This window comes from Somniosus microcephalus, chromosome 2, assembly GCF_052327205.1.
Source record: "Somniosus microcephalus isolate GS21.2 chromosome 2, FLI_Smic_1.0, whole genome shotgun sequence".
NCBI lineage: Eukaryota > Metazoa > Chordata > Chondrichthyes > Squaliformes > Somniosidae > Somniosus > Somniosus microcephalus.
The window spans coordinates 197,528,261-197,551,117 of record NC_140988.1 but is presented as its reverse complement, the minus strand read 5'-3'; the positions used below and the strand labels follow the sequence as shown (position 1 = coordinate 197,551,117).

General features: G+C 43.8%; 1 protein-coding gene across 5 annotated transcripts in view; it reads left to right on the top strand.

The window, feature by feature from the left end:
* The window catches only part of camsap2a (calmodulin regulated spectrin-associated protein family, member 2a), a 249,257-nt gene that overhangs the window by 190,760 nt on the left and 35,640 nt on the right, over window positions 1–22,857 (top strand). For all 5 annotated transcript variants that reach the window (XM_085968318.1, XM_085968308.1, XM_085968338.1 and 2 more), the window contains 4 exons: window positions 9,245–9,338; window positions 10,403–10,508; window positions 14,040–14,122; window positions 22,138–22,210. In XM_085968318.1, the coding sequence (XP_085824444.1) occupies window positions 9,245–9,338; window positions 10,403–10,508; window positions 14,040–14,122; window positions 22,138–22,210 (356 nt within the window). The remainder of the gene's footprint in view (window positions 1–9,244; window positions 9,339–10,402; window positions 10,509–14,039; window positions 14,123–22,137; window positions 22,211–22,857) is intronic.

Here is a 22,857-nt window from a genome sequence, read left to right as displayed (position 1 = left end):
AGTGCCTAGCACAAAGGAAGTTGGCTGTGGTTGTTGGAGGTCATTCATCTCAATCACATGACATCACTGCAGGAGTTCCTCAGGGCAGTGTCCTAGGCCCAAACATCTTCAGCTGTTTCATCAATGACCTTCCTTCCATCATAAGGTCAGAAGTGGGGATGTTCGCTGATGATTGCACACTGTTCAGCACCATTCGAGACTTGTCAGATACTGACGCAGTCCGTGTCCATATGCAGCAAGACCTGGACAACATTCAGACTTGGGCTGACAAGTGGCAAGTAACATTCGCACCACACAAGTGCCAGGCAATGACCATCTCCAAAAAGCAAGACTCTAACCATCTCCCCTTGACATTCAATGGCATTACCATCGCTGAATCCCCCACTATCAACATCCTGGGGGTTACCATTGATCAGAAACTGAACTGGACCAGCCATATAAATACTGTGGCTACAAGAGCAGGCCAGAGGCTGGGAATTCTGCGGCGAATGTCTCACCTCCTGACTCCCCAAAGCCTTTCCACCATCTACAAGGCACAAGTCAGGAGTGTGATGGAATACTCTCCACTTGCCTGGATGAGTGCAGCTCCAACAACACTCAAGAAGCTCGACACCATTCAGGATAAAGCAGCCCGCTTGATTGGCACTCCATCCACCACCTTCAACATTCACTCCCTCCACCACCGGCGCACTGTGGCTGCAGTGTGTACCATCTACAAGATGCACTGCAGCAACTCGCCAAAGCTCCTTCAACAGCACCTTCCAAACCCGCGACTTCTACCACTTAGAAGGACAAGGGCAGCAGACGCATGGGAACATCACCACCTACAAGTTCCCCTCCAAGCCACACACCATCCTGACTTGGACCTGTATCGCCGTTCCTTCACTGTCGCTGGGCCAAAATCCTGGAACTCCCTTCCTAACAGCATTGTGGGTGTACCTACACCATACGGACTGCAGCGGTTCAAGAAGGCGGCTCACCACCATCTTCTCAATGGCAATTAGGGATGGGCACTAAATGCAGGCCTAGCCAGCCAGCGACGCCCACATCCCATCAATGAATAAAAAAAATAAATGGCATTGCAGCAAACAGAGAATGCGTAAAACTCTTGCGGAAGTCGAGGAATGGAAGAACGCGAGTCAGACTAGCCTCGGAGTGACTCAGCCGCGGAAGCAGCAGAACAAATCACCTACCGCCCCCCACCCCCACCCCCACCCCCTCCCAAAACCGAGGAAGCAGGTCTGACGAACAATCCCCCTTTACTGCAGCTGATAACAGACGCTTGGCAACCTGTACCATGCTACATTGCTTGTGTCATCCACTCCGCACCTTCACTTCAGCAGAAAGCCTGCGACCACAGGAGGCTTACTTCTCCAATCAATTGGAAATCAGATGCTTATCTCAGAACGAGTATCCCGCTCTCCAGCTGTCATTGGAACAAAATTTGCTGAACTCTCCTTCACAGCAAACACAGGGCCTGGTGAAGGGAGGGCATTTGTCCGCACTTGCTGTCTTTCCACCCTGTCGCCCCTTCTTCCCCATCGCCCTCCTCTTGCTTGCCTCTTTGTTGTCCTTCCTTTCCACCTCCTCTCCCCTCCACCTTCTGCTTCTGCCTCTCCCCCACACCCCCACTTGGTTTAATTATCCCCTTTCTAATCCTTGGATTCTGCTTGACCCAAATACCACACTTGCTCTTGACTCCTCGTGTGCAACACCATGGGAGATTGACGAGTATGTATTTAAGATATCTGCACTGTGCATATAATGAAGCACATAGAACCATGGCCACGGTAACATAATCTTACCCATCAATCTTAAAGCGATTAACTTTGCACAATAAATCTTTTCTGTTCATTCTGTGTTGTTGGGTTCTGCTTCATTGTTGATGGTGCAACAAGCTAAACCTCATCATGCTTATTCAGAAACAGAACCTTGTGGTTGCCATGGTTCTGTTTCTAAGAGCAAAGGTTATGTTGGGTAACGTGCAGAAACCTCATGCCTGCCATCTGCTGCTGAACAGATTGTTGTTCGATCTGTCTTCAAAAAATCATCGAGGAGCAGCACTGACGAGCCCTGCGGGTCAGATCTGATGGACAGTAAAATGGTGACAGTATTTCACATCTGTTCTGCAAATATTCATATACAGCCAGCTAGATAGATGGTGTTATGAATGAAACATAGATATTAAAATTGATGATTTAATATCTTGTTGGCGTTTTCTTCTGTTTTGAAGCCCTGTGCCAATCTTCAACTGCAGGGTCACTTGGCGTGGAGATTTCACAGCTGCCTTGAATTTAACACTGTATTAATGAGCTAGAGGGGCCCTTTGTAGGGTATTAATCTGACTTGCCCAGATAAACATCACCTAGTAGGTATTTGAACTTGAGTTATGCAGAGTAGTATGAGGCAAATGTAATTAAGCTTAGCTTAAACGACTTAGGAAAAAAATACATCTTTTTACAGTCAGAGCTGTCATTGGTTTTATTATTCTTGATCTTATTCAGCATATAAAAGGATCCAGACTAACAACTGCTGTCGCAAGAGTACTAATGCATCTTGGATCAGTTTTGTGCCCTCTGCAGTTTTTGATAATATGAAACTGATCGCTCTATTTTGAATTACATGCCAATCAAATTAGCTTTAATATTTGCTGGGTTCAGGATTTCCCAAAACTGTGTCTGTTGTTGGAGCTGATGTATGAATTGTCAGCCAGTGCAAAGGTATGAAATCCGGAGTGTGGCTGTACCACACAAGCACGATCCATGGCATAAGCTTGCAGCCTGTTACCAAATACAAGTTTAAAAACATACTTCAACAGTTTCATTTTTACTAATTTGTTAAGTAAAATTTACATCTTGTCATTTAACTTGAACAAATTAATTACCCCATTATTCTTTTGGAAACAAATAGAACAGATGACTGCACAAATATGAGAAGCCCCAGTTCTTTCTGTCTCATGCAGTGGATGCAAATGTTATTTCAGCCTATACTGGAACGTCTTCTCTTCCCCAATATTTAGGGAGCAATGGGAAACAAATACCTATACTTACGAATGGATGCAGTATGCTAAATCAGAGAGGAGAGATACTGGAAGCAGTAGGAAGCTAGTGGCCATTCTTATGAAAGGGTTGAGTACAAATCAGAGGTGGGGGATGCTGGAAGAGCCAGAAAAGGCACCTCACCCCCTGCAAGAAAAGAGGAGGAGAGATTAGCAAATACCCAAGAGAATTTTTCAATTCACATTTCTGCAACTATTTACCAAGTCTAAAATGTTACTCCGGAGTTTCATTCTAACAGGTTTGTAAAATAAAAATGGCTGGTACATTAGATCAAGTGATTCTTCTGGCAACAAATTCAGTAGATGATTTTACAAATTAGCGAGGTCCCATGGGAGTGGGAAGTCTCGGAAGTACAATGTGTTAGACAATGGCCTTTTACCTCTAGGGCCTAGGTTATAATAAATTTGTTCAAGGCAGTGGGTGCGCTGTTACAAAAAATTAATTGAAGTCACAGCGAGTATAGATCGTAGATTCATCAGGATACTATTCCTGACTTGAATGGCTGATGTTGATATAGAGCAACTATAATTGTACTTTTTGGTGGTTAAACCAGGTAATTGAGGCAGGTGTAGCAGAGTGTATCGCTGTGATGCCTCCTTCGTATTTGTGAATTGGGCATTGAGTCGTTTTATGTTCCATGAGTCGCACACTGGAGAGTTTTTAATTCTGCATTTGTGCATCAAGTATCCGCAACTGCCATGGTTTGTGTGGATGTGCTTTAGGATTTCCCATAAGCTTCGCGGAAGATCAAAGCCAGGGAGCTTCCGCGTCGGGTCTTTCATGAGGTGTTTGTTTGTTTGTGATGTCTTGTGAACTCCATTCGGCTTTCCAAACATCATCAGGGTTGATGTCGCATTGTTGAAGGTTAAGCTTGTGGGTACAAAGGGGCTTACGTAACTTCAAGCAGTGCTGAGGGACGTTGTTGAGATCCTGGTGGATGGGATTCATCAGGATGATACCAGGGAACAGGAACTATAGTTATGAGGAGAGGCTTCAGCCACTTGACATATTTTCACTTGAGTCAAGGAAGGCTGAGGAGATTCAAGAGGTTTTTAAAATTATGAAGGGTTTTATAGGTTAATAGGGAAAGACCATGTCCTCTGGTTGGGGAGGGGAGTCAGTGACTAGGGATCATAAACTTCAAATCATTAAGAGAGTAAGGAGAGGGGTTAGGAGAAATTCCTTTACACGGGGAGTTGGCAGCATGGAATGTTTTGCTACAGGGAGTAGTTGAGGCAGAGAGCATTGCATCTTTTCAAGAAAAGAGTAGATAAATATGTGAAGCAAAGGAAGATAGAGGTATGGAGAGAGAACAAGTAGTGGGATTAGATTTTGATTGCTTTAGCAAAGAGCTGGCACTGACATGATGTGTCAAATGCCTTCCTTTTATGCTGTAAACTTCTGTTGTTCTGTGGCAATCTCCCCCAGAGGGAACAGGATGGTTGGTGTGGGGAATGGAGAAAAGGTTGCACTGGTGCAGTAGGAGGTGGTCCTCTGAGGTTGAGACTGAGGCAGAGTAGAGGGAGCTATACTCTGCCTCTGGGTGTGCGATACCTGACTGGGAATGCTTGATGCCGATTGGAAGATATTCATTCCCCAGCACTAACATTTCTCATCTTAATGAGCATTCTGCACCGTGCAGTGAGTACATATGTTATTTTGCCTTTGGTTATAATTTTCCACGGACTTACGCTAGATGTATATATGCAAACAAAATTTACTCATGGTGAGCCGATGTTGAAACTTAGCAGAAACAAATAGAGGCATATTTTTGTAAAAGAAAGGGCCCATTTTTTGGGACAAATGGGCTCTTTTATATGTGAAGACAGGAGAACAGCTAATGACTTCAATGAAAATAAATTTAGAAGACCCATACCTGCTGGAGAAATCTTCCATTCCTGTACAAGCATCACATGAATGGTAACTGCTGCCAAAAGAAAATCTGGAAGTAATTTAATTTGTCTATTACTAATAAGATGTGCACACAGGTGACCTATGTGTGTTTATCTAATTACTAAAGGAGAAATGTGCCCAAACAATTTAATCAGAACCAAAGATATGCCATTTTCTATGTCAGTGTTACATTGACTCAAATCCTCTCCGACTACCATCCTATCTCTAATCTCTAACCTCCCTTTCCCCACTAAGGCCCTTAAATAAATTGTCGCCAGTCACATCTCCCATTCCTCCCTATTCAAATCCCTCAATTCTGGCTTCTACATGTCCACCAGATACCAATGACATACTTTGTGATTGTGGTGCTCTATCCCTCCTTGACCTCTCCAGGGTGTTTGACTCCATCCCCCTCCATTGTCTGTCCTCCAGGGTCCAACTCTGTGGGGGCGATTTTGTGAATGGGGGGATGTTGGAGGCGGGCCTGCTGCTTGGTGGATCGATGTCCTCAATTAGCTTCTTTCATCCAATGCATTGAATTAAAAAACCCTTGTCCTCATCTACATATCCCTCCAAAGCCTTGCAGCTCTCCGCCTCTGTATCCTTCTCCAGTCCTAAATACCAGCATGCGTCCTCCGCTCTTTCAATTCCGACTCCTGTGCATCAACCTCTCTCTCTCCACTCCACCTTCAGCAGCAGACTCTTGACTCCACACTCTGGAACCCTTTACCCAAACCCTTCAGTTCAGCTACTGCTGTTGCCTCCTTTAAAACCCTCCTGAAAATTTACCCCTGACCACATATTTGGTCACGTTCAACTCTTCTCCCATCACTGGTCCCTGATTTCACCTCTGTGAAGCTCTTTGCGTTGCTTTAAAGACATAATATAAATGGAATTAGTTGCTATCCATTCCGATAAAACAAAGTGCCGATTCTACAAAGTTGATTTAAAGACTTCAACTCATTAAAATGATAAAACTCACTATTGCAATACTCTAACCAAAAGCTGGTGTTTTCAAAGAGTTTGTTTTATGGAAACTAGCTTAAAATGTGAAGGTATTTCAGGATGTATTACTGTAGTTTTTAAAATGATAGCTGCTGTATATACACTGGAGTTTACGTGGAGGTTTAAAGCAGGGAGCTTGTCTTGTACATGTACGATGGTTCTGTAGCTTACTCTGGGGAGTGTATTCACCTGTTACTGAGGCACTTCCACTCTCCTGACTGTTCTGAACTCAGCCATTGTTCCTCCTGCCCCCATTTGCTGCTCCTGGTCTCCAGATACACAGCATGTGGAACAGTCAGCACACATTCAAAGCTGAACTTCTTGCTCTTTGGAGAAAGGCAGTCATGTTGATTGTTCCTGATCTGGAGCTGAACATTTACTCACACCTCTCAATCTGCAAATTCCTTTTGCAAAGAGCAATTCACCTCTAATTGACCTCAGGATCTCCAAGTTACATCATTTGGATTTTATTTCCCTTAAAGGGACAGACTTGCTTAAACACAGCTGTACCCCAGCAGCAGAGCAATACATTATACGTTACAAAGTATCACCCTGCTTTTCTTTTTTAAAAAAAGAAGCATGTCATCTGATTCACTGTGCAGAAATAACAATGCAGATTCATTAGTTCCCTCATAATTTATAACGGCCCAGTATTTGCGGTCGGAGGCTTCCCGCGGGTGGATGCCTCCAACCTGCAAAAAATCTACGAATTTACCTGGTGGTCCAGGAGATTCGTAGATTCACGCTCCTGGGCCTCTCCGGGTACCCGCGGGTAGAGGCCCACGTATCCTGGGGCACATGCGGTTCGCAAGCACCCCTGGGATCACGTGGGCCGGCCCAACCAATAAAAGAAGGGAATCTCCATTCATACTTTACGGGGATTCCGTATGTACGGAACTGTCATAAATATGAATGGGGATCACTTAAAAAATGCACGAACACATGAAATAAAAAATTTTAAATTACATACTTTAAATGAATTAAAATGCCATTTAATTAAATATTTTCAACAAAAATTTAATTTTTTGAAGAAAAATGGTATGGGCTGGATATTCCGACCCGCACGGGTGTGTATGCACAAATAGGGGCCTCGCAAGTGCCGGTTTCAGGCATGCGCTAAAACCCGGCACTTACGATCTGTGAAGAATCCTCTTGACAGATCCTCCGCCTGCCCGGGAGAAGGGCCTCTGCGGGTGGAGAGCTCCGCTTTCTGAACAACTTCCGTCCGCTGAAAACCTTAAAAAATGTTATGATAGCAAAATACTGCAGATGTTGGAAATCCGAAATAACAACAGAAAATGCTGGAAAAACTCAGCAGGTCAGGCAACATCCGTGGAGAGAAATTTGAGTTGACGTTTCGGGTTGGACCCTTTTTCACGATGCGGTCTCCTCTACATTGGGGAGACCAAACGCAGATTGGGTGACCGCTTTGCGGAACACCTCCGTTCAGTCCGTAAGGGTGACCCCGAGCTTCCGGTCGCCTGTCATTTTAATTCACCGCTCCATTCCCACTCGGACCTCACCGTCCTCGGGCTCTTGTATTGTTCCACGGAAGCTCAACGTAAACTCGAGGAACAGCACCTCATCTTCCGATTAGGCAGTCTGCAGCCTTCCGGACTCAATATCGAGTTCAACAATTTCAGATCATAAGCTCGGCCCCCATTTCATTTTCTCTTGTAATTGTTCCACTCCTTTTTTCCCCCCCCCCCTTTCCTTTTGTTTCTCTCTCACACCTGGCAGCTATCTTTTGCCCTGCCAGTACACTTTACACCTAATCCCAGCCTATTACCATCTCGTCTAGCTTCCAATCTCTTTTACTTCTTTTGTTCCTTTTATTCTTTTGTCCGATCGCAGCCCTGCCTCCGATCTAGTTTCTTTTCTTTCCAGTTTTGAAGAAGGGTCCAACCCAAAACGTCAACTCAAATTTCTCTCCACGGATGTTGCCTGACCTGCTGAGTTTTTCCAGCATTTTCTGTTGTTATTTTTTAAAAATGTTATGCCTGGTAAAAGCAGGCATAAGGCCTGCTTTTACCAGCATAAGAGTTTTAAAAAATTGAAAATAACATTTTTTTCACTCATTTATAATTTTAAAATACTTTTTAAAAAAAAGTAAGTTTATTTTTAGCCCCATAAAAAACTTGAATTTTTTTTAAATTTAATTTTTGTTTAAAATATTTAATTTAATGTAATTTTAACTTGTGTAATTTAAAAAAATGTATTTAATGTTTTGATGTGTTTTTTAAGTGATCCCCATTCATACTTCCGACAGATCTGTGCCTAGAGACCTGTCAAAAGTGTGGAGGGGGATTCCCTTCTTTGATTGGTTCCCCATGGCCCACCTGATCCCAGAGGCGCTTGCGAACCGCATGCACCCCTGGGATACCTGGGTCTCTGCGCATTTCGTAGAGCAGTGGCCCAGGAGCGGAAGTCTCGGGACCTACAGAGCCAGCAGGTAAGTGCGTAGATTTTTTCCGTTCGGAGGCATCCGCCCGTAGGAAGCCTCCGATCGGAAAATCCGGCCCAATTTATGTTTTAACGGGGCTAAAAATAAATTTAACTTATTGGACAGGGTTTTTAATGTATAACTGAGTGATAACATTTTATTTTCCTATCTTTTAAAACTCTTACGTCTGGTAAAAGCAAGGCCTTATGCCTGCTTTTACCAGGCGTAAGAATTTCAAGGGCATTCACTGGGCAGAAGTTGGGCAAATAATGCAAATCTCCGCCTGCGGAGGCCCTTCTCCCACGGATGCGGATGATCTGTCAAGAGAATTCTTGACAGATTGCAAGTTCCAGGTTTTCGCGCATGTGCTTCGCATGCTTAAACCCGGAACTTGCGAAGCCCCTACAGGTTCTTGCGCACCTCTTACATACCCGTAGGGAGAGCAAATGACGGCCCTATGTCTTTGAGCCACTTAGCAGAACAATTGCATGATCCCCAGCTGGATTGGTGAAGTTGGAGAGATTTATACTGGTTTAATGGCTCCTTACCAGAGAAGTATTAAAGCACTAATATTGCAGGTGCCTTGTGAGTGGCTGATATTTCTCGTTATCGCTTTTTCTTCATGTTTCAAAATTATGAGTTCTTGTGTTTTTGATCGGTGTCTGTGATTAGTAGAAACCAAACCAGGTCTCTTGCATTTTTCATCAAAACTGGAATTGTGAGCCTCTGATGTGTTCAAACTAATAGTGGAAGGGCCACAGTTGTACATTTCATTACAAAATATGTAGATGCTTTTTTATTGTTGTCTTTATTTCAACTGAGTTTTAATCTGCTTTCTTTGCAGAATAACTACTTGGTATTTATGGCAGAGCTGTTCTGGTGGTTTGAGGTGGTGAAGCCCCCTTTTGTACAGCCCAGAGTGGCTTCTCAGGTGGAAGGTAAGTACTTGAAACTTGAATTCTAATGTGCATTATGTAGTGTTGTACCAGTGATAATGATTAAATGTTTATAGTATTGAAGCTCTTTGGAGATCTCATGTAGTGCAGAGCAGATCTACTGGCAGGGTATTCTTCTTCCTGACCAGAAGGTTACAAGTTAAATCCCAGCCTCACCTCCACATTCAAACTCGGCTTTGCCACTTTTTGCCCTGTCGTCGAGTAATATTGATGTTGGTTATGGAAAATTCCACTGCCAAGACTGTCGCACCTTCCCAGCTAAAACAGGGTGGTGGGTGATTACAGTTGAGGAAAGTGGGTTAAGAGTTTTACCCAAAAAACGTTGTGGAATGAGGAGTGACAAAATAAACCTTTTTGGTGTGTCAAGTTTGGCAGAACAGCTACAAAGGAGAAACTTAAGGTTAAGTACAGAGGGTTAAACCACATTTTTGCCAATCCTTCTCCTCTTCTTAGGCAGTCCCTCAGAACCGAGGATGACTTGCTTCCACATTAAAAATGAGTTCGCAGGTGACTGATGAGTCCAATGCGGGACCTATAGTCTCTGTCACAGGTGGGGCAGACGGTGGTTGAAGGGGCGGGTGGGTGGGGTGCTTGGGTTGACGTGCGCTCCTTGCGCTGCCTGCGCTTGGCTTCCGTTTGCTCCTGGTGAAGAGACTCGAGGTGTTCGGCGCCTTCCCGGATGCTTCTCCTCCACTTTGTGCGGTCTTGGGCCGGGGATTCCCAGGTGTCGGTGGGGATGTTGCACTTTCTCAAGGAGGCTTTGCTGTGATTATTATTGCAGATTGCAATCTTGAAGTAAATATTTTAATGTAGGTTCTTTTTTTTTTAATTCAAAATTGTGCTAAGTTGCACTTGGTAATTTGATTAATACTGTGTTTGGATAGATCGATCTTTATTAGTAATATCCGACATAACACATCTGCTTACCATCAGTTCATTCCCTTCATGTGTGCCAGCTACAATGGCCTCGAATTTCCTCTTGATATTTATGTGACAGTTTTGTACTTCTGCAAATATATTAAATGTCTGGCTGACTTTATCCACAGCTGAACCACTCCACCCAATAAGGAACATATCTGCTGCTTTCCCAATTTCAAATGCCACCAGAAAAAGTTTCCTGGATACTTCTCCCAACTCCGAGTTTGGCTGCAGGTAGAATTTTGCTGAGTTATTTCAGAACACATATTTCAGACAAAGTAAATGACATGAAAGATGTGGTGTATGCAGTTCGTCTTCACCAGCAGCCTGAATTGGTTTGGCAAAACTGTCAAGTCAGATGATGTTAACACAGAGTAATATCTTCCCAGAATTACACTTCCCAGAGGTGCAGTACACTCGAACTATTTGATAAAAACAACAGGCTGCACATTGAACAAGATGATTTTTAAATTAGACTCTGGTTTGTTTTCCATATGTGGTTTCATTGAAATAGCATGGGGGGAAAATTCAGTTGGTTGCACCTCCCGTTAGCGTCTTAAGAGGGCGCTAACGGGGCGCAAACCAACTAGCGCCCGGGCGCGGCACTGCCCACGCCTCCCACAAAATTCAGTGGGAGGTTAGTGGTGGCGCTAACCGGTAGCGCTGCGCCGCTGGCGATGACGTCATTGGTGTGCGCAGTGCCCCGCTCACGCCCCGGCCACGATCTTCGGGAGCGCCCCCTGACTTACCACCGGACGCTATGTCTGACGGGGTCAGGGGGGCATACTTGCGGCCGGGGAGATGCAATTTAAAGGCGAGGTGCGGGGCGGCCATTTTTGTTGCTGGCCGCCTGCCAGCACCTGCCTGCGCTCCCGTCCCAGACCTCCTGAAACCACCCACCCCCCCTGGGAATTGCTGGCTTGAGTGCCGGGCTCTTTTGCCTGCACTCTCAATCCCCGGGGGCCCAGCTGGGCCCCAGTTCGCGCTTTTCAGGGCCCCTCCCCTTTAAGAAGGGGAGGAAGGCCTGCAATACCGCAGCGCGACGTGCCGCTGCGGCACATAACGCCGCAATATTGACTCACAGCGCCCCAAGAGGGATGCGGGGCGCTTCCAGTAGCGCCCCGCTTCCCTCTTGGGGCGCAACCACTCAATTTCTGGCACGGGGATGCTAATTTTTCCGGGGCGCTAAGCCAATTGGGGCGCTACTCAATTTTTAGCCCCATGGTTTTAAGAAAGTAAGAATTTGTAGGAACAGGTAATAGACATTAGGCTGAACATGCCTAACCTCTCATCACATATCCCCTAACTCCTGTACTGTCCACTTCTTCACTGCCTTTCATTGGTCATTTATTCTATGACTCTCTCTTACCCTTTGTGTAAAAACAAAAGTTTTACAGATTCTTTTCTTGCTCCTTATTTCTAAGTTGTGTCCCCTGATGGTGTAAGCACTTAAAATCAAGCAGTACTTTTCGAGCCAAACTGCCTGCTACAGCTCACCAATTTACTTAACAGGCAATCTGGCAGTGCCATTTTGTGATGATTGTATTTGAGATTGAGATGTCAGTAGAAATTGTAATTGTGAATGTATTGCAGAGTGCATACGGAAACTGATGGACTGGAAAAGGCCTACTAGTCCATGCAGCCTGTCCCACACAACTCTGGTGTCTTGTGCATCACAGTACAGTACATGGCTTCTGGGTGGGGTGGGGAATCTATGTAATCTCCTGGAAGACGTGCAAAACCAGATTAGAAATCTAGGAAAATTGATGGTGTGGGGGTGGGGAGAAATCTTAAATTCCTCTCCAACCCCCCTTAAGCATTCAAAACTAGTCCAGGAGACCACTCTGGCCCTGATAAATGTTATACAGTACCTACCTCTTGTATGAGGTGACCCCTGCCCCAACTATATACTTCTTAGCCCACGGTGCCAGGCCTCTCCACAGTCGAGCCTGAGTAGGATCTTCCTACAAGCTAGACTTTTCTGTGGTATCTCTACTTTGTCTCCCTAACCAGCAGGGAGCTCTTTCTTCTTCCTCCTTTCTCTGTCAGCCGAGCTACAATCTACATCTGTCTTTCTTTAAGTTACCCTGAAATTTACCCAAACCATCATGATCCTCCAAGGGGCTTTTTTGTTGGACGGTCTTTCTATAAATAACAAAATGTGAAACTCTGAATTTTGACCATTCAAGATATCACACATTGGATCAGCAATCTGGTAACGAGGAAAAAGATTCAAATGCCTCCCTTGTGGGTTGGTCCTGGGGGGTGGAACGGGGGTGTTAACACCAGCTTTGCACATCTCCTAACCATTGGCTACAGGGGGAGGGGGCGGGAATGCCCAAACTCTGTGTTTTTCCAATAAAGCTGGTGATATCCCAGGACCCATCTGACCAACTCAAAACTTACTACATTATATTTAAACTAGCTGGAGAGCCCGGCGTTGCCAGGGCTGTTTTGGGGCAGGCGGTTTAAATCGAGTGCCAGGCTTTGGGGCCCTGTCTGTGTCCGTTTGTGAATCTGGTGCTGGGCAACATTTTAAATCGAGTGGCAGGCTTTAGGGCCCTGTCTGTGTCCCTGTCTGTCTACCTTTTAAAAGCTTGAAAAATGAAAGTGAAAGTACTTATAAAACGTTTTTGGTAAATCTTATGTTATTTTTAAAAGAGATACTAACTTTCAAAGTAACTTTCAAGTAGTTTTAGCTGGAAGCTGAAGTCATTTGAGCTGGAAGCTGAAGTCAGAGCTGGTAGTGAAACAATGGCTGCCACATCCCCGAGATGAAAACGAATAGTCCCGCCCACACACACACCGATTGGCCAACCATCAGGGGACCGTACTGTAGGATTGGTCAATCGTGACGGAACAGGATTGGCGGAACCTTGACGTCAGTCAATCAATGCTAGCAGATAATGAGTTTAATTTTGAAGGTTTTTTGCATAAGGTGCGAACAATTTTCATCCGACCGAAAAGTAAATACGCTTAAAACCGTACTGGAAGCGTAAGCTTTCTTTGGAGGTAACGCGCGCGTAGGTACGCCCTGTAACTTTCGAGCGCATAGCCCGACAGACGCACAGGCGATGACAGACAGAATGACAGACAGAATAACAGAATGACAGAAGTACCGCTTTATATATATATAGATAAACATTCTCTTGAAGGGTTGTCGAGTCTTCTAAGTTTAATAAGCTCATCAAACATGCATGAATGGTTGCTGATAAGTTCTCCTTTTGTGGTAACCACAACTACATCAATGCAGGAGAAAACCATTGTAGATTATGGAAGCAGGCCAGAATCTAATCTGTCTAGGGTCACATGCAGATTGGAATGCATTGATCGGAACGTACCACAATCTGGTCCCTCTATATATTTTTTTATTGAAGAAAGGTTTATTACACTTTTAAGGCCACACTGTAATGCAAGAGAATGTGCTTAAATATTTGTATGCACTCGTGTTGGCAAGTAGTTACCGTTGGTTTACATGCAGCACTAACGGATTCCTGCTCTTCTTTATGATCAGTCACAGCACTGGGTTACTGGCAGAATTGGTAAGTGTGCCAGGGTGCCTTTTAATATTTACAGTCCATCAGATCTTTTTGTGGGACACAATACTTGCAGACTGCAGAGAAAGATTTCCTGTTGTTTGTAACATAATCATGTATGCGAGTAGAATGAATGCATTTATGATTTCGCTACAAGGAGCAAACTGGAAATGTTTCCTCTTTGTACAATTCATGGTTAATTGGTCTCATTCAATACATTTTTTTTCAGCCAAGTGAGTCCAACGTTTTCACCATCACAGCCACTTCTGCCCTTGCGACACACTCAGCACCGTCCCCATTCATCCGATTCAGGTACGAAAATACGTTACATATTTCTGTGTTGAATTTAGTTCCATTCTTGGGTACCAAATCCTTACTATCATCTGGAACCGTTTCCACTAAACTCCATGTCCTGCACTTCAACAACTGTAATGTGGTTAGATCACTGATCGTAGAATTCAGGCTGATGAGAGCAAAGTTTGGCTTTTAAATAAAACTCTTGGTGTTGCAAAGCTGTCAGCGATAGTCTTCAGTCTTCTTCTTCTCCATTTTCCAATGCTCTTCCATTTTAAATGATGCAATGATTATAATACTGAAACACCTGAGGTGGAAGTAAAATTATACTACAGCTGAGAGATCAAGCTGGAAGAAGTGCTTGGAAAATATTGTAGCATTTTGCTGGTTATTTGGTATTAAATGTGAATCAAATAACTTCCTAAAGTGAAGCTAATTTCATTTAATCTGTATTGTAAAGTGAGGTTATTGCACCTCTCTATCTGTGCTTTAAAGTTTTGCCCTTTCTGTTCGCCATCCTTTTTGAGTCATATGTCAACACTGATCTTCAATAATTCTCCCTCTGTAAACGGTTGCCTGTGCCATTAGATAATGACCATCTTCCCACCACTAAAAGCACTGCTACACCGCCCCCTTTCGTCTCCCACATGCTCTACAGAACTCATTAGGATACCAAAATCAACCAACCAACCATGTCAGTTTCCTGACACTCCCTGCTGCCTTTCCTGCTGCTCTGTTGCTCCAAGGTGGACTTTCCCCCTCCCCACTCATATTTCTTCCAATGCCTGCTGTGGTACTTTTTAATAGTTTTATTTATTCACTTCTATCTGCACGCCATGAGGGAAAAAATGTTGGGCTAACTCCTCCCAATCCCCTTCTGGCATTTGGCCTTCTATCCCAAGTATTTTTCACATTTGCCCAATAGCTGCTGTTCTGCTTGTTAACTTTTTTTGTACCTACCTGTTTAATGACAGTAGAACTGGAAAAATATATATTTTTTAATGGTCCATTTGTTGAGGAATCAGTAAAATGTTGGGCCCACCTCTCGTTCACCCCACAGGATTGGAGTTTCATGTAACCAAATTTAAAATAAAATATAAAATTGCTGGAAGTTATTAAATAAAACCGTTCCTGAATATTAAATAAAATTGCTCTCTTCCCCACTACTCCTGATCCCTGAGCAATCCATTATAGGCAATGAAATAAAATAAGTCCCACTGCTTACGTTCATCCAGTTTTCCCTTGATGTAATTGCATTAAATATATCCCAACTACGTAATTCATGCCCCATCTTCCAGATTGATATTTTTATTACTTGTCCCCTCTTTTACTTCCTTTAATTATTTCATATCTCCCACCCCTTTTTAACCATCCTTATTTATTTATACTGTCGTCTTCATACTCTTATTTATTTTCTCCAACTTATTTGCCACTGTGTCCACCTGTTCTGCTATTTTGTTCCTCTGCACCCCTTCCCACCACATATCTATTTCCAATCACCCCCTTAGTAATTTCCTTCTCCACCTCCTTCCCCCCCTCCTTCCTCCCCCCCCCCCACCCCCTCAAGCATATCTAACACTCCAGTCAATACAGTTGTCATCAATGTTACTTCACCACTCCAGTTATTACAAATTAACATATCTTCCAACGCACCATGAGCAACACCATGGACCATCCACTAGCAGTAAATTTAAAATAATGGCCCAGATATTCCGATCGCAGGCATCCCGCGGGCGGAGGGCTGCAATCTGGAAAAATCTGCGCCCTTACCTGAGGTGCACAGTTCCACAGCTGGGCCTCTCCAAACTGCCGGTGCGCAGGGCCCACGTATCCCAGAGGTGCAGGTAGTTCGCAGCGTCCTTGGGATCACGTGGGCCATGGGGAGCCAATCAAAGAAGGGAATCTCCCTTCATACACTTGACAGGAAGACCTGTCAATTATATGAATGGAGATCACCCCCAAAACATAGTAAAACGTCAAATAATTTTTTTTTTAAATCACATTTTTAAAATGACTTGAAATTACATAATTTAAATTTTTGTTTAAAATAGTTAATTTTTGAAAAAAGTAATTAAAGTTTTTAACGTGGCTAAAAATAAACTTACCTTTCTTTAAAGTATTTTTAAATGATAAATCAGTGGGAATTTTTTTTTAATAACTTTTTGAACTCTTATCCTGGTAAAAGCAGGCCTGACACCTGCTTTTACCAGGCGCAAGAATTGTAAGTGTTTTCAGCGGGCGGAGGATCTCCAAAAAGTGGATAGCAAAATACTGCAGATGCTGGAAATCCGAAATAACAACAGAAAATGCTGGAAAAACTCGGCAGGCCAGGCAACATCCGTGGAGAGAAAATAGAGTCAACGTTTCAGGTCAATGACCCTTCGTCGGAACTGGAAAAAGTTAGAGATGTAGCAGATTTTTAAGCAAGTGTAGGGGCAGGAAAAGGGCGGAGGGAAGGAAAGAACAAAAGGGAAGGTCTGTGATAGGGTGAAAGGCAGGAGTGATTAAAAGACAAATGGGATGATGGTGCAAGGCAAAAGGAGATGGTTTATTTTTTATTTGTTTTTATGGGATATGGACGTCACTGGCAAGGTCAGCATTTATTACCCATCCCTAATTGCCCTTGAGAAGGTGGTGGTGAGCCGCCTTCTTAAACCGCTGCAGTCCGTGTGGTGAAGGTACTCCCACAGTGCTGTTAGGTAGGGAGTTCCAGGACTTTGACCCAGCGACGATGAAGGATCGGCGATATACTTCTAAGTCAGATAGCAAAATACTGCAGATGCTGGAAATCCGAAATAACAACAGAAAATGCTGGAAAAACTCAGCAGGCCAGGCAACATCCGTGGAGAGAAAATAGAGTCGACGTTTCGGGTCTAACCCTTTTTCAAAACTGGAAAGGAAATGAAATAGATCGAAAGGCAGGGCTGGGAGAGAACAAAAGAGAAGTGAAGAGACATTAAGAGGTATTCAAAACGAGACGAGATGGTGATAGGACTAGTGGAGACAAAAGACGGCTCTAGATTAGGTGTGAAATATTCTGGCAGAATGAGAGACCGCTGCCATGTGGGAGAGAAAAAAAAAGAAAGGGGGGGGGGGGGGGAAAGGCCCAAAACAAAGATGTGGATAAAATATAAGCAAAAATGTTTTGGGCCTTTCCCCCCCCCCCTCCCCTTTTTTTTTCTCTCCCACATGGCAGCTGTCTCTCATTCTGCCAGAATATTTCACACCTAATCTAGAGCCGTCTTTTGTCTCCACTAGTCCTATCACCATCTTGTCTCGTTTTGAATACCTCTTAATGTCTCTTCACTTCTCTTTTGTTCTCTCCCAGCCCTGCCTTTCGATCTATTTCATTTCCTTTCCAGTTTTGAAAAAGGGTTAGACCCGAAACGTCGACTCTATTTTCTCTCCACGGATGTTGCCTGGCCTGCTGAATTTTTCCAGCATTTTCTGCTGTTATTTCGGATTTCCAGCATCTGCAGTATTTTGCTATCTGACTTAGAAGTATATCGCCGATCCTTCATCGTCGCTGGGTCAAAATCCTGGAACTCCCTACCTAACAGCACTGTGGGAGTACCTTCACCACACGGACTGCAGCGGTTTAAGAAGGCGGCTCACCACCACCTTCTCAAGGGCAATTAGGGATGGGTAATAAATGCTGACCTTGCCAGTGACGTCCATATGCCATAAAAACAAATAAAAAATAAACCATCTCCTTTTGCCTTGCACCATCATCCCATTTGTCTTTTAATCACACCTGCCTTTCACCCTATCACAGACTTTCCCTTTTGTTCTTTCCTTCCCTCCGCCCTTTTCCTGCCCCTACACTTGCTTAAAAATCTGTTACATCTCTAACTTTTTCCAGTTCCGATGAAGGGTCATCGACCTGAAACATAGACTCTATTTTCTCTCCACGGATGTTGCCTGGCCTGCTGAGTTTTTCCAGCATTTTCTGTTGTTACTCCAAAAAGCGGAACTCTCCGCTCGCAGAGGCTCTTCTCCGGGCAGCCGGAGGATCTGTCAAGTGCTTTCTTGACAGATCGGAAATGCCGGTTTCCAACACATGCGCAGTGCATGCCTGAAACCGGCATTTCTGATGTCCTTACGGGTGAGTACACAGTGCATACACACCCGTAGGAATCGGAATATCCGGCCCAATACATTTAGCACCTATAGATGTCACACTTTGTTACAGATGCAAAACAATCTTAAGATGCTGGGTGCTTCGGCTTGCACTTCTAATCTCCAGACTGAAACTGATGAGCACATTCCCGGATTAAACTACCAATTAAACTCTGAATGATTGAACTACTCTTTGCTTCACAACAATTAAACTTTTTGTCTTTAAAAGAACACTTTGATAGAATAGTGCCTGGTATAACAATCCTGTCCTTCTCAAATCCTGTCCTCGTCAAATCCTGTCCTTGTCAAACAAGTGCATCATTCCGTATCATTCCAACTTGCTGTGAGCAATGCCAAGAGAAGTATACCAGTTTATATTTAAAAATGGTATTCTTGCACAAAATGTGTATCTATAATTACTATTAAACATTACTAAAAAGCTATTATAAGACAAAATAATAATAATTCTAACTATTGTGAAAGGTTGCACCATTGCTTTATTTTCAGTCAAATAAAAGATGACGTCACTTAGTCTCAGCTACAGGAGGAATTAGCAGTGTGTGATTTGCACTATTTTTGATAAGCTGGACTGTGAACCTTGTAGAAATAAAAAAATTAAATTGAACACGCATCCTCTTTAAACATAACAAGCCATAGTTGAAGCTCTTTGTTTATCACAGACTATGTTTGCTACACACATCCCTGAAGTTCCTCAAATTTGGACGGACTTTATCAATGTCTCCTAAGTCCATGTAAAATACTGGCATTCATTGAATTTACAAGGCCCTCTTGTTGTTTCGTATGACGGGCAAAGCTTATAATGGGTAGTCTAGTTTGGCTATCCATTCAATGGCCTCCTGAGATGCCGAGTGGAGAAATGAGGTGCCTCCCACAACAGATCTTAGTGGGCAAGTTGATGTGATGTATTCCATGGTCTTAGACTCATGGCCCTCTGACAGCAACAGATGCAACCCATGACGAACACACTACTCCACTCATGGCTCAGCGAATATTGCCACTATGGGATATAGGAACAGGAGGTGGCCATTCAGCCCCTCGAGCCTGTTCCGCCATTCCATTAGATCATGGCTGATCTGTACCTCAACTCCATTTGCCTGACTTTGCTCCATAATCCCTTGATACCCTTACCCAACAAAAATTGATCAATCTCAGTCCTTGAAAATTTCAATTGACCCAGAATCCACAGTCTTTTGGGGAAGCGAGTTCCAGACTTCCATTATTCTGTGTGGAAAAAGTACTTCCTGATTTCACTCCTTAATGGCCTAGCTCTAATTTTAAAATTATGCCCTCTTGTTCTGGATTCCCCACCAAAGCAAATATCAAATCCCTTAATCATATAGCCCGATTTAGATCCGCCCTCAACCATCTAAATTCAAGGGAATACAAACTAGGTTGATGTAAACACACTGCATAATTTAACCCTTTAAGCCCCGGTATCATTCTGCTGAACATTCTGGCACTGTACCCCGTCAAAGGCCAATATCTTTCCTGAGGTTCGGTGCCCGGAACTGAATGCAGTTCTCCAGATGAGGCCTGACCAAGGCTCTGTACAACTGAAGCATCAATTTCTCACTTTTGAACTCCAATCCCGTTGAAATAATGGACAAAATTCCATTAGTCTTTTTGATTACTTTTTGTATCTGTTCAAAAAGGTGCAAATATGAAACTGAACCGCACGACAGCTTGCATTTATAGAACGCCTTTAGCATAGAAAAATGTTCCAAGGCACTTCACGTAGGTGTAATCAGAAAAAAATGATGCTGAGCCAAAGAAAAAGATATAAGCAGGGATGACCAAATGTGGTCAATGAGGTGGGTTTGAATGAGGAAAGGCAATATAAATAAATGGTACAATTTTAAAGGGGGTGCAGGAACTGAGACCTGGGGATGTACGTACACAAATCTTTGAAGGTGACAGAACAGGTTTGAGAAGGCTGTTTAAAAAAAACAACTTATGGGATCCTTTGCTTTATTAATCGAGGCATCGGGCTAGATTTTGCCAATGGGGAGCTTTTGGAGGTGGGACTCCACTTGTTGGGTTTTAGTCCCGCCTCCATCGACTTCTGGCCAACCCACGCTATTTTCCCTTGATTGACCTTGTTAAGCCCGCCCAGCGGGTTTGGCAGGCCAATTAAGGGGAAGCCGGTGACAGAGAACATCAGCGTATGACGTTTCATCTGTCAAAAGTTTTTGACAGATGAATTGTCATCATTTGACAGCTGTGAAGCTGTCTCAAACACTGACATTCTCTGTTGTTTGATGAGTCCTTGTATTCAAGACTCATCAAACCTATCTGCTGAGCAGAAATCAGATGGCTGTTGCATCGGAGAATGCAGCAGCCACCTGTCATCTCTGCCGGTGAGATGCTGGAGTCTCTGGTTCCCCAACTGTTGAAGCCTGCGGGAAGAAACAAAGGTAAGTAAAAAATTTCTATCACCTTACACTTACCTCTCCACACTTGCACCCATCACTTACCTCCACAGCGCACTTTTCGACCCTGCAGACCCGCTGCTCGCCTCATTGACCCTGGCGGGGTTTCCCGACGTTGGGAAGCCCGCACTTGCAGGAGTAAAATGGTGATAATCCTCTTAACTACCTGTTAACAGGCAGTTAAGTGGCTGTAATCCCCTTCCCGCCTCGGGGAGGCGGCTCCCAACACGGTTCGGGTACTCGTCTCCTGGGAAGATGGCACGAAGGCGGGTTGGGGGCGGGATGGGCACCCGCCCCCAGATTCTGCCATTTTCCCGGCAGTCCCGCCTCCAAACCCGTCTCCCCAGGGCTGGCAAAAGCCCCCCCCTAGAGTACAAAGCAAGGAAGTTATGCTAAGCCTTTTCTAAATCACTGCTTCGGCCTCAACTGGAGTATTGTGTTCAGTTCTGTCTACCACACTTTGTCAAGGCCTTGGAGAGGGTGCAAAAGAGATTTACTAGAATGGTACTAGGGATGAGGGACTTCAGTTATGTGGAGAGACTGGAGTGGGACTAATTGGATAGCTCTTTCAAAGAGCAGGCATGATGGGCTGAATGGCCTCCTGTGCTGTAACATTCTATGAATTCTATAGAGTGTCATAGAAGGAGAGGGAGGTGGAGAGGCAGAAGGGTTTAAGGAGGGAATTCTAGATAATGGAGCTTTGGCAGCTGAAGGTAAGACTGAATAATGGGGCAAAGGGGGTACGAGGACATGCATGAGACCAGAGCCGGAGTAAGAGAGTGTTCTGGGGGCTGGCAGAGTTTACAGATATAGGGAGGGGCGAGGCCATAAAGGGAATTCAGCATGAGGATGAGAACTTTAAACTGGAGGCATTGGGGAGCCAGGAGCAAATGTAGGTCAGCGAGGACAGGGGTGATGGATGAGCAGATCTCGGCCTGTGCTAAGTTAATTGATCACAGCTGGCGGAAGAAGGAACACTAGAACTGGCTTCAGCTGCCTGAGCTAAGGAGAAGAAAAATCAACCAGGCTTTCTGTTCCTGATAACGGTCCGGTACCACCTGTAACTCATCCCAGTCTCAGTCATGCACCATAGTGCCACATTAACAGATGCCTGAGAGCAAATCACCTGCTCACACTCTCGGCTAGGGGCCATGTGTCATGCACAAAGACTCGAGGAATGAGTAAAACGTAGTTTTAAATTGTTACATTCTTCCTATTTTATATATTTTATTTTTGGGTTAGAATGCAATACATAGTGCAAAGGCCTGAAGTTCCTTTTTTTTTAATTAAAAATTGTGGAAATACTAGTTTGCACATGGCTTGGAAATGTACAATTTTTGAGGTGTGATTTAGGATTGTTAACTTACAGAGAAATGGAAATTCTCTCATTTTCATTGAGATGAATTTCACATGCCGAGTGTCCAAATCGCATACATTAAAAAAAAAAGACTATTCTTCTTTTAGGAATCATGCGTCGATCTGCATCCATGTCTTATGCAGAGGGTTATGCAGGAACTTGGCCCGAAAAGAAACAAAGGTTGGTGACAACATTTAAAAAGTTTCCAGCTTGAGTTCAAATTTAGACGAGTGAAATTGGTCATTTATTTTTGAATATGTCTGTGATGAATTTTGGTTCCTAGTACAAGTGAATCCTGCTACGCATAAAACAATAAGGTTACACATATTTACAAGATTCTGTATCTATATATATATATATATATATATATATAAACCGGTCCGTCCATCTCTCTGTTTGTCTGTCTGTTTGTCTGTCTGTCTGTCTGTCCGGCTATACAATCAAAAGTTATAGAGCGTACCTACACATGTTATATCAAAAGAAAGCTTATCATTAGGGGACTCTAATAGGCGTATTTACTTTTTGGTCAGACAAAAATTGTTCCGACAGTATACAAAAAAGGTTCAAAAAACAGCAACATTCCGCTCATTAGCGTTGAGTGACGTGATGGTTGACCAATCGTACAGGGGATTAACCTGATGGTTGACCAATCGGTGCGTCACGGGGGGCATTTCATTGCGTGTGTGGGCGGGCCTAATCCTTCTGAGCTGAGGTGAGTGGCCGCCATCTTGATTCCTAACAATTCATTTATTTTTCCCACTTCCTGCGTGTTTATTTTCAAATCTAGATTTCCAGCAAAAAAAGTTGCTTTTAAAACACAATTAAAT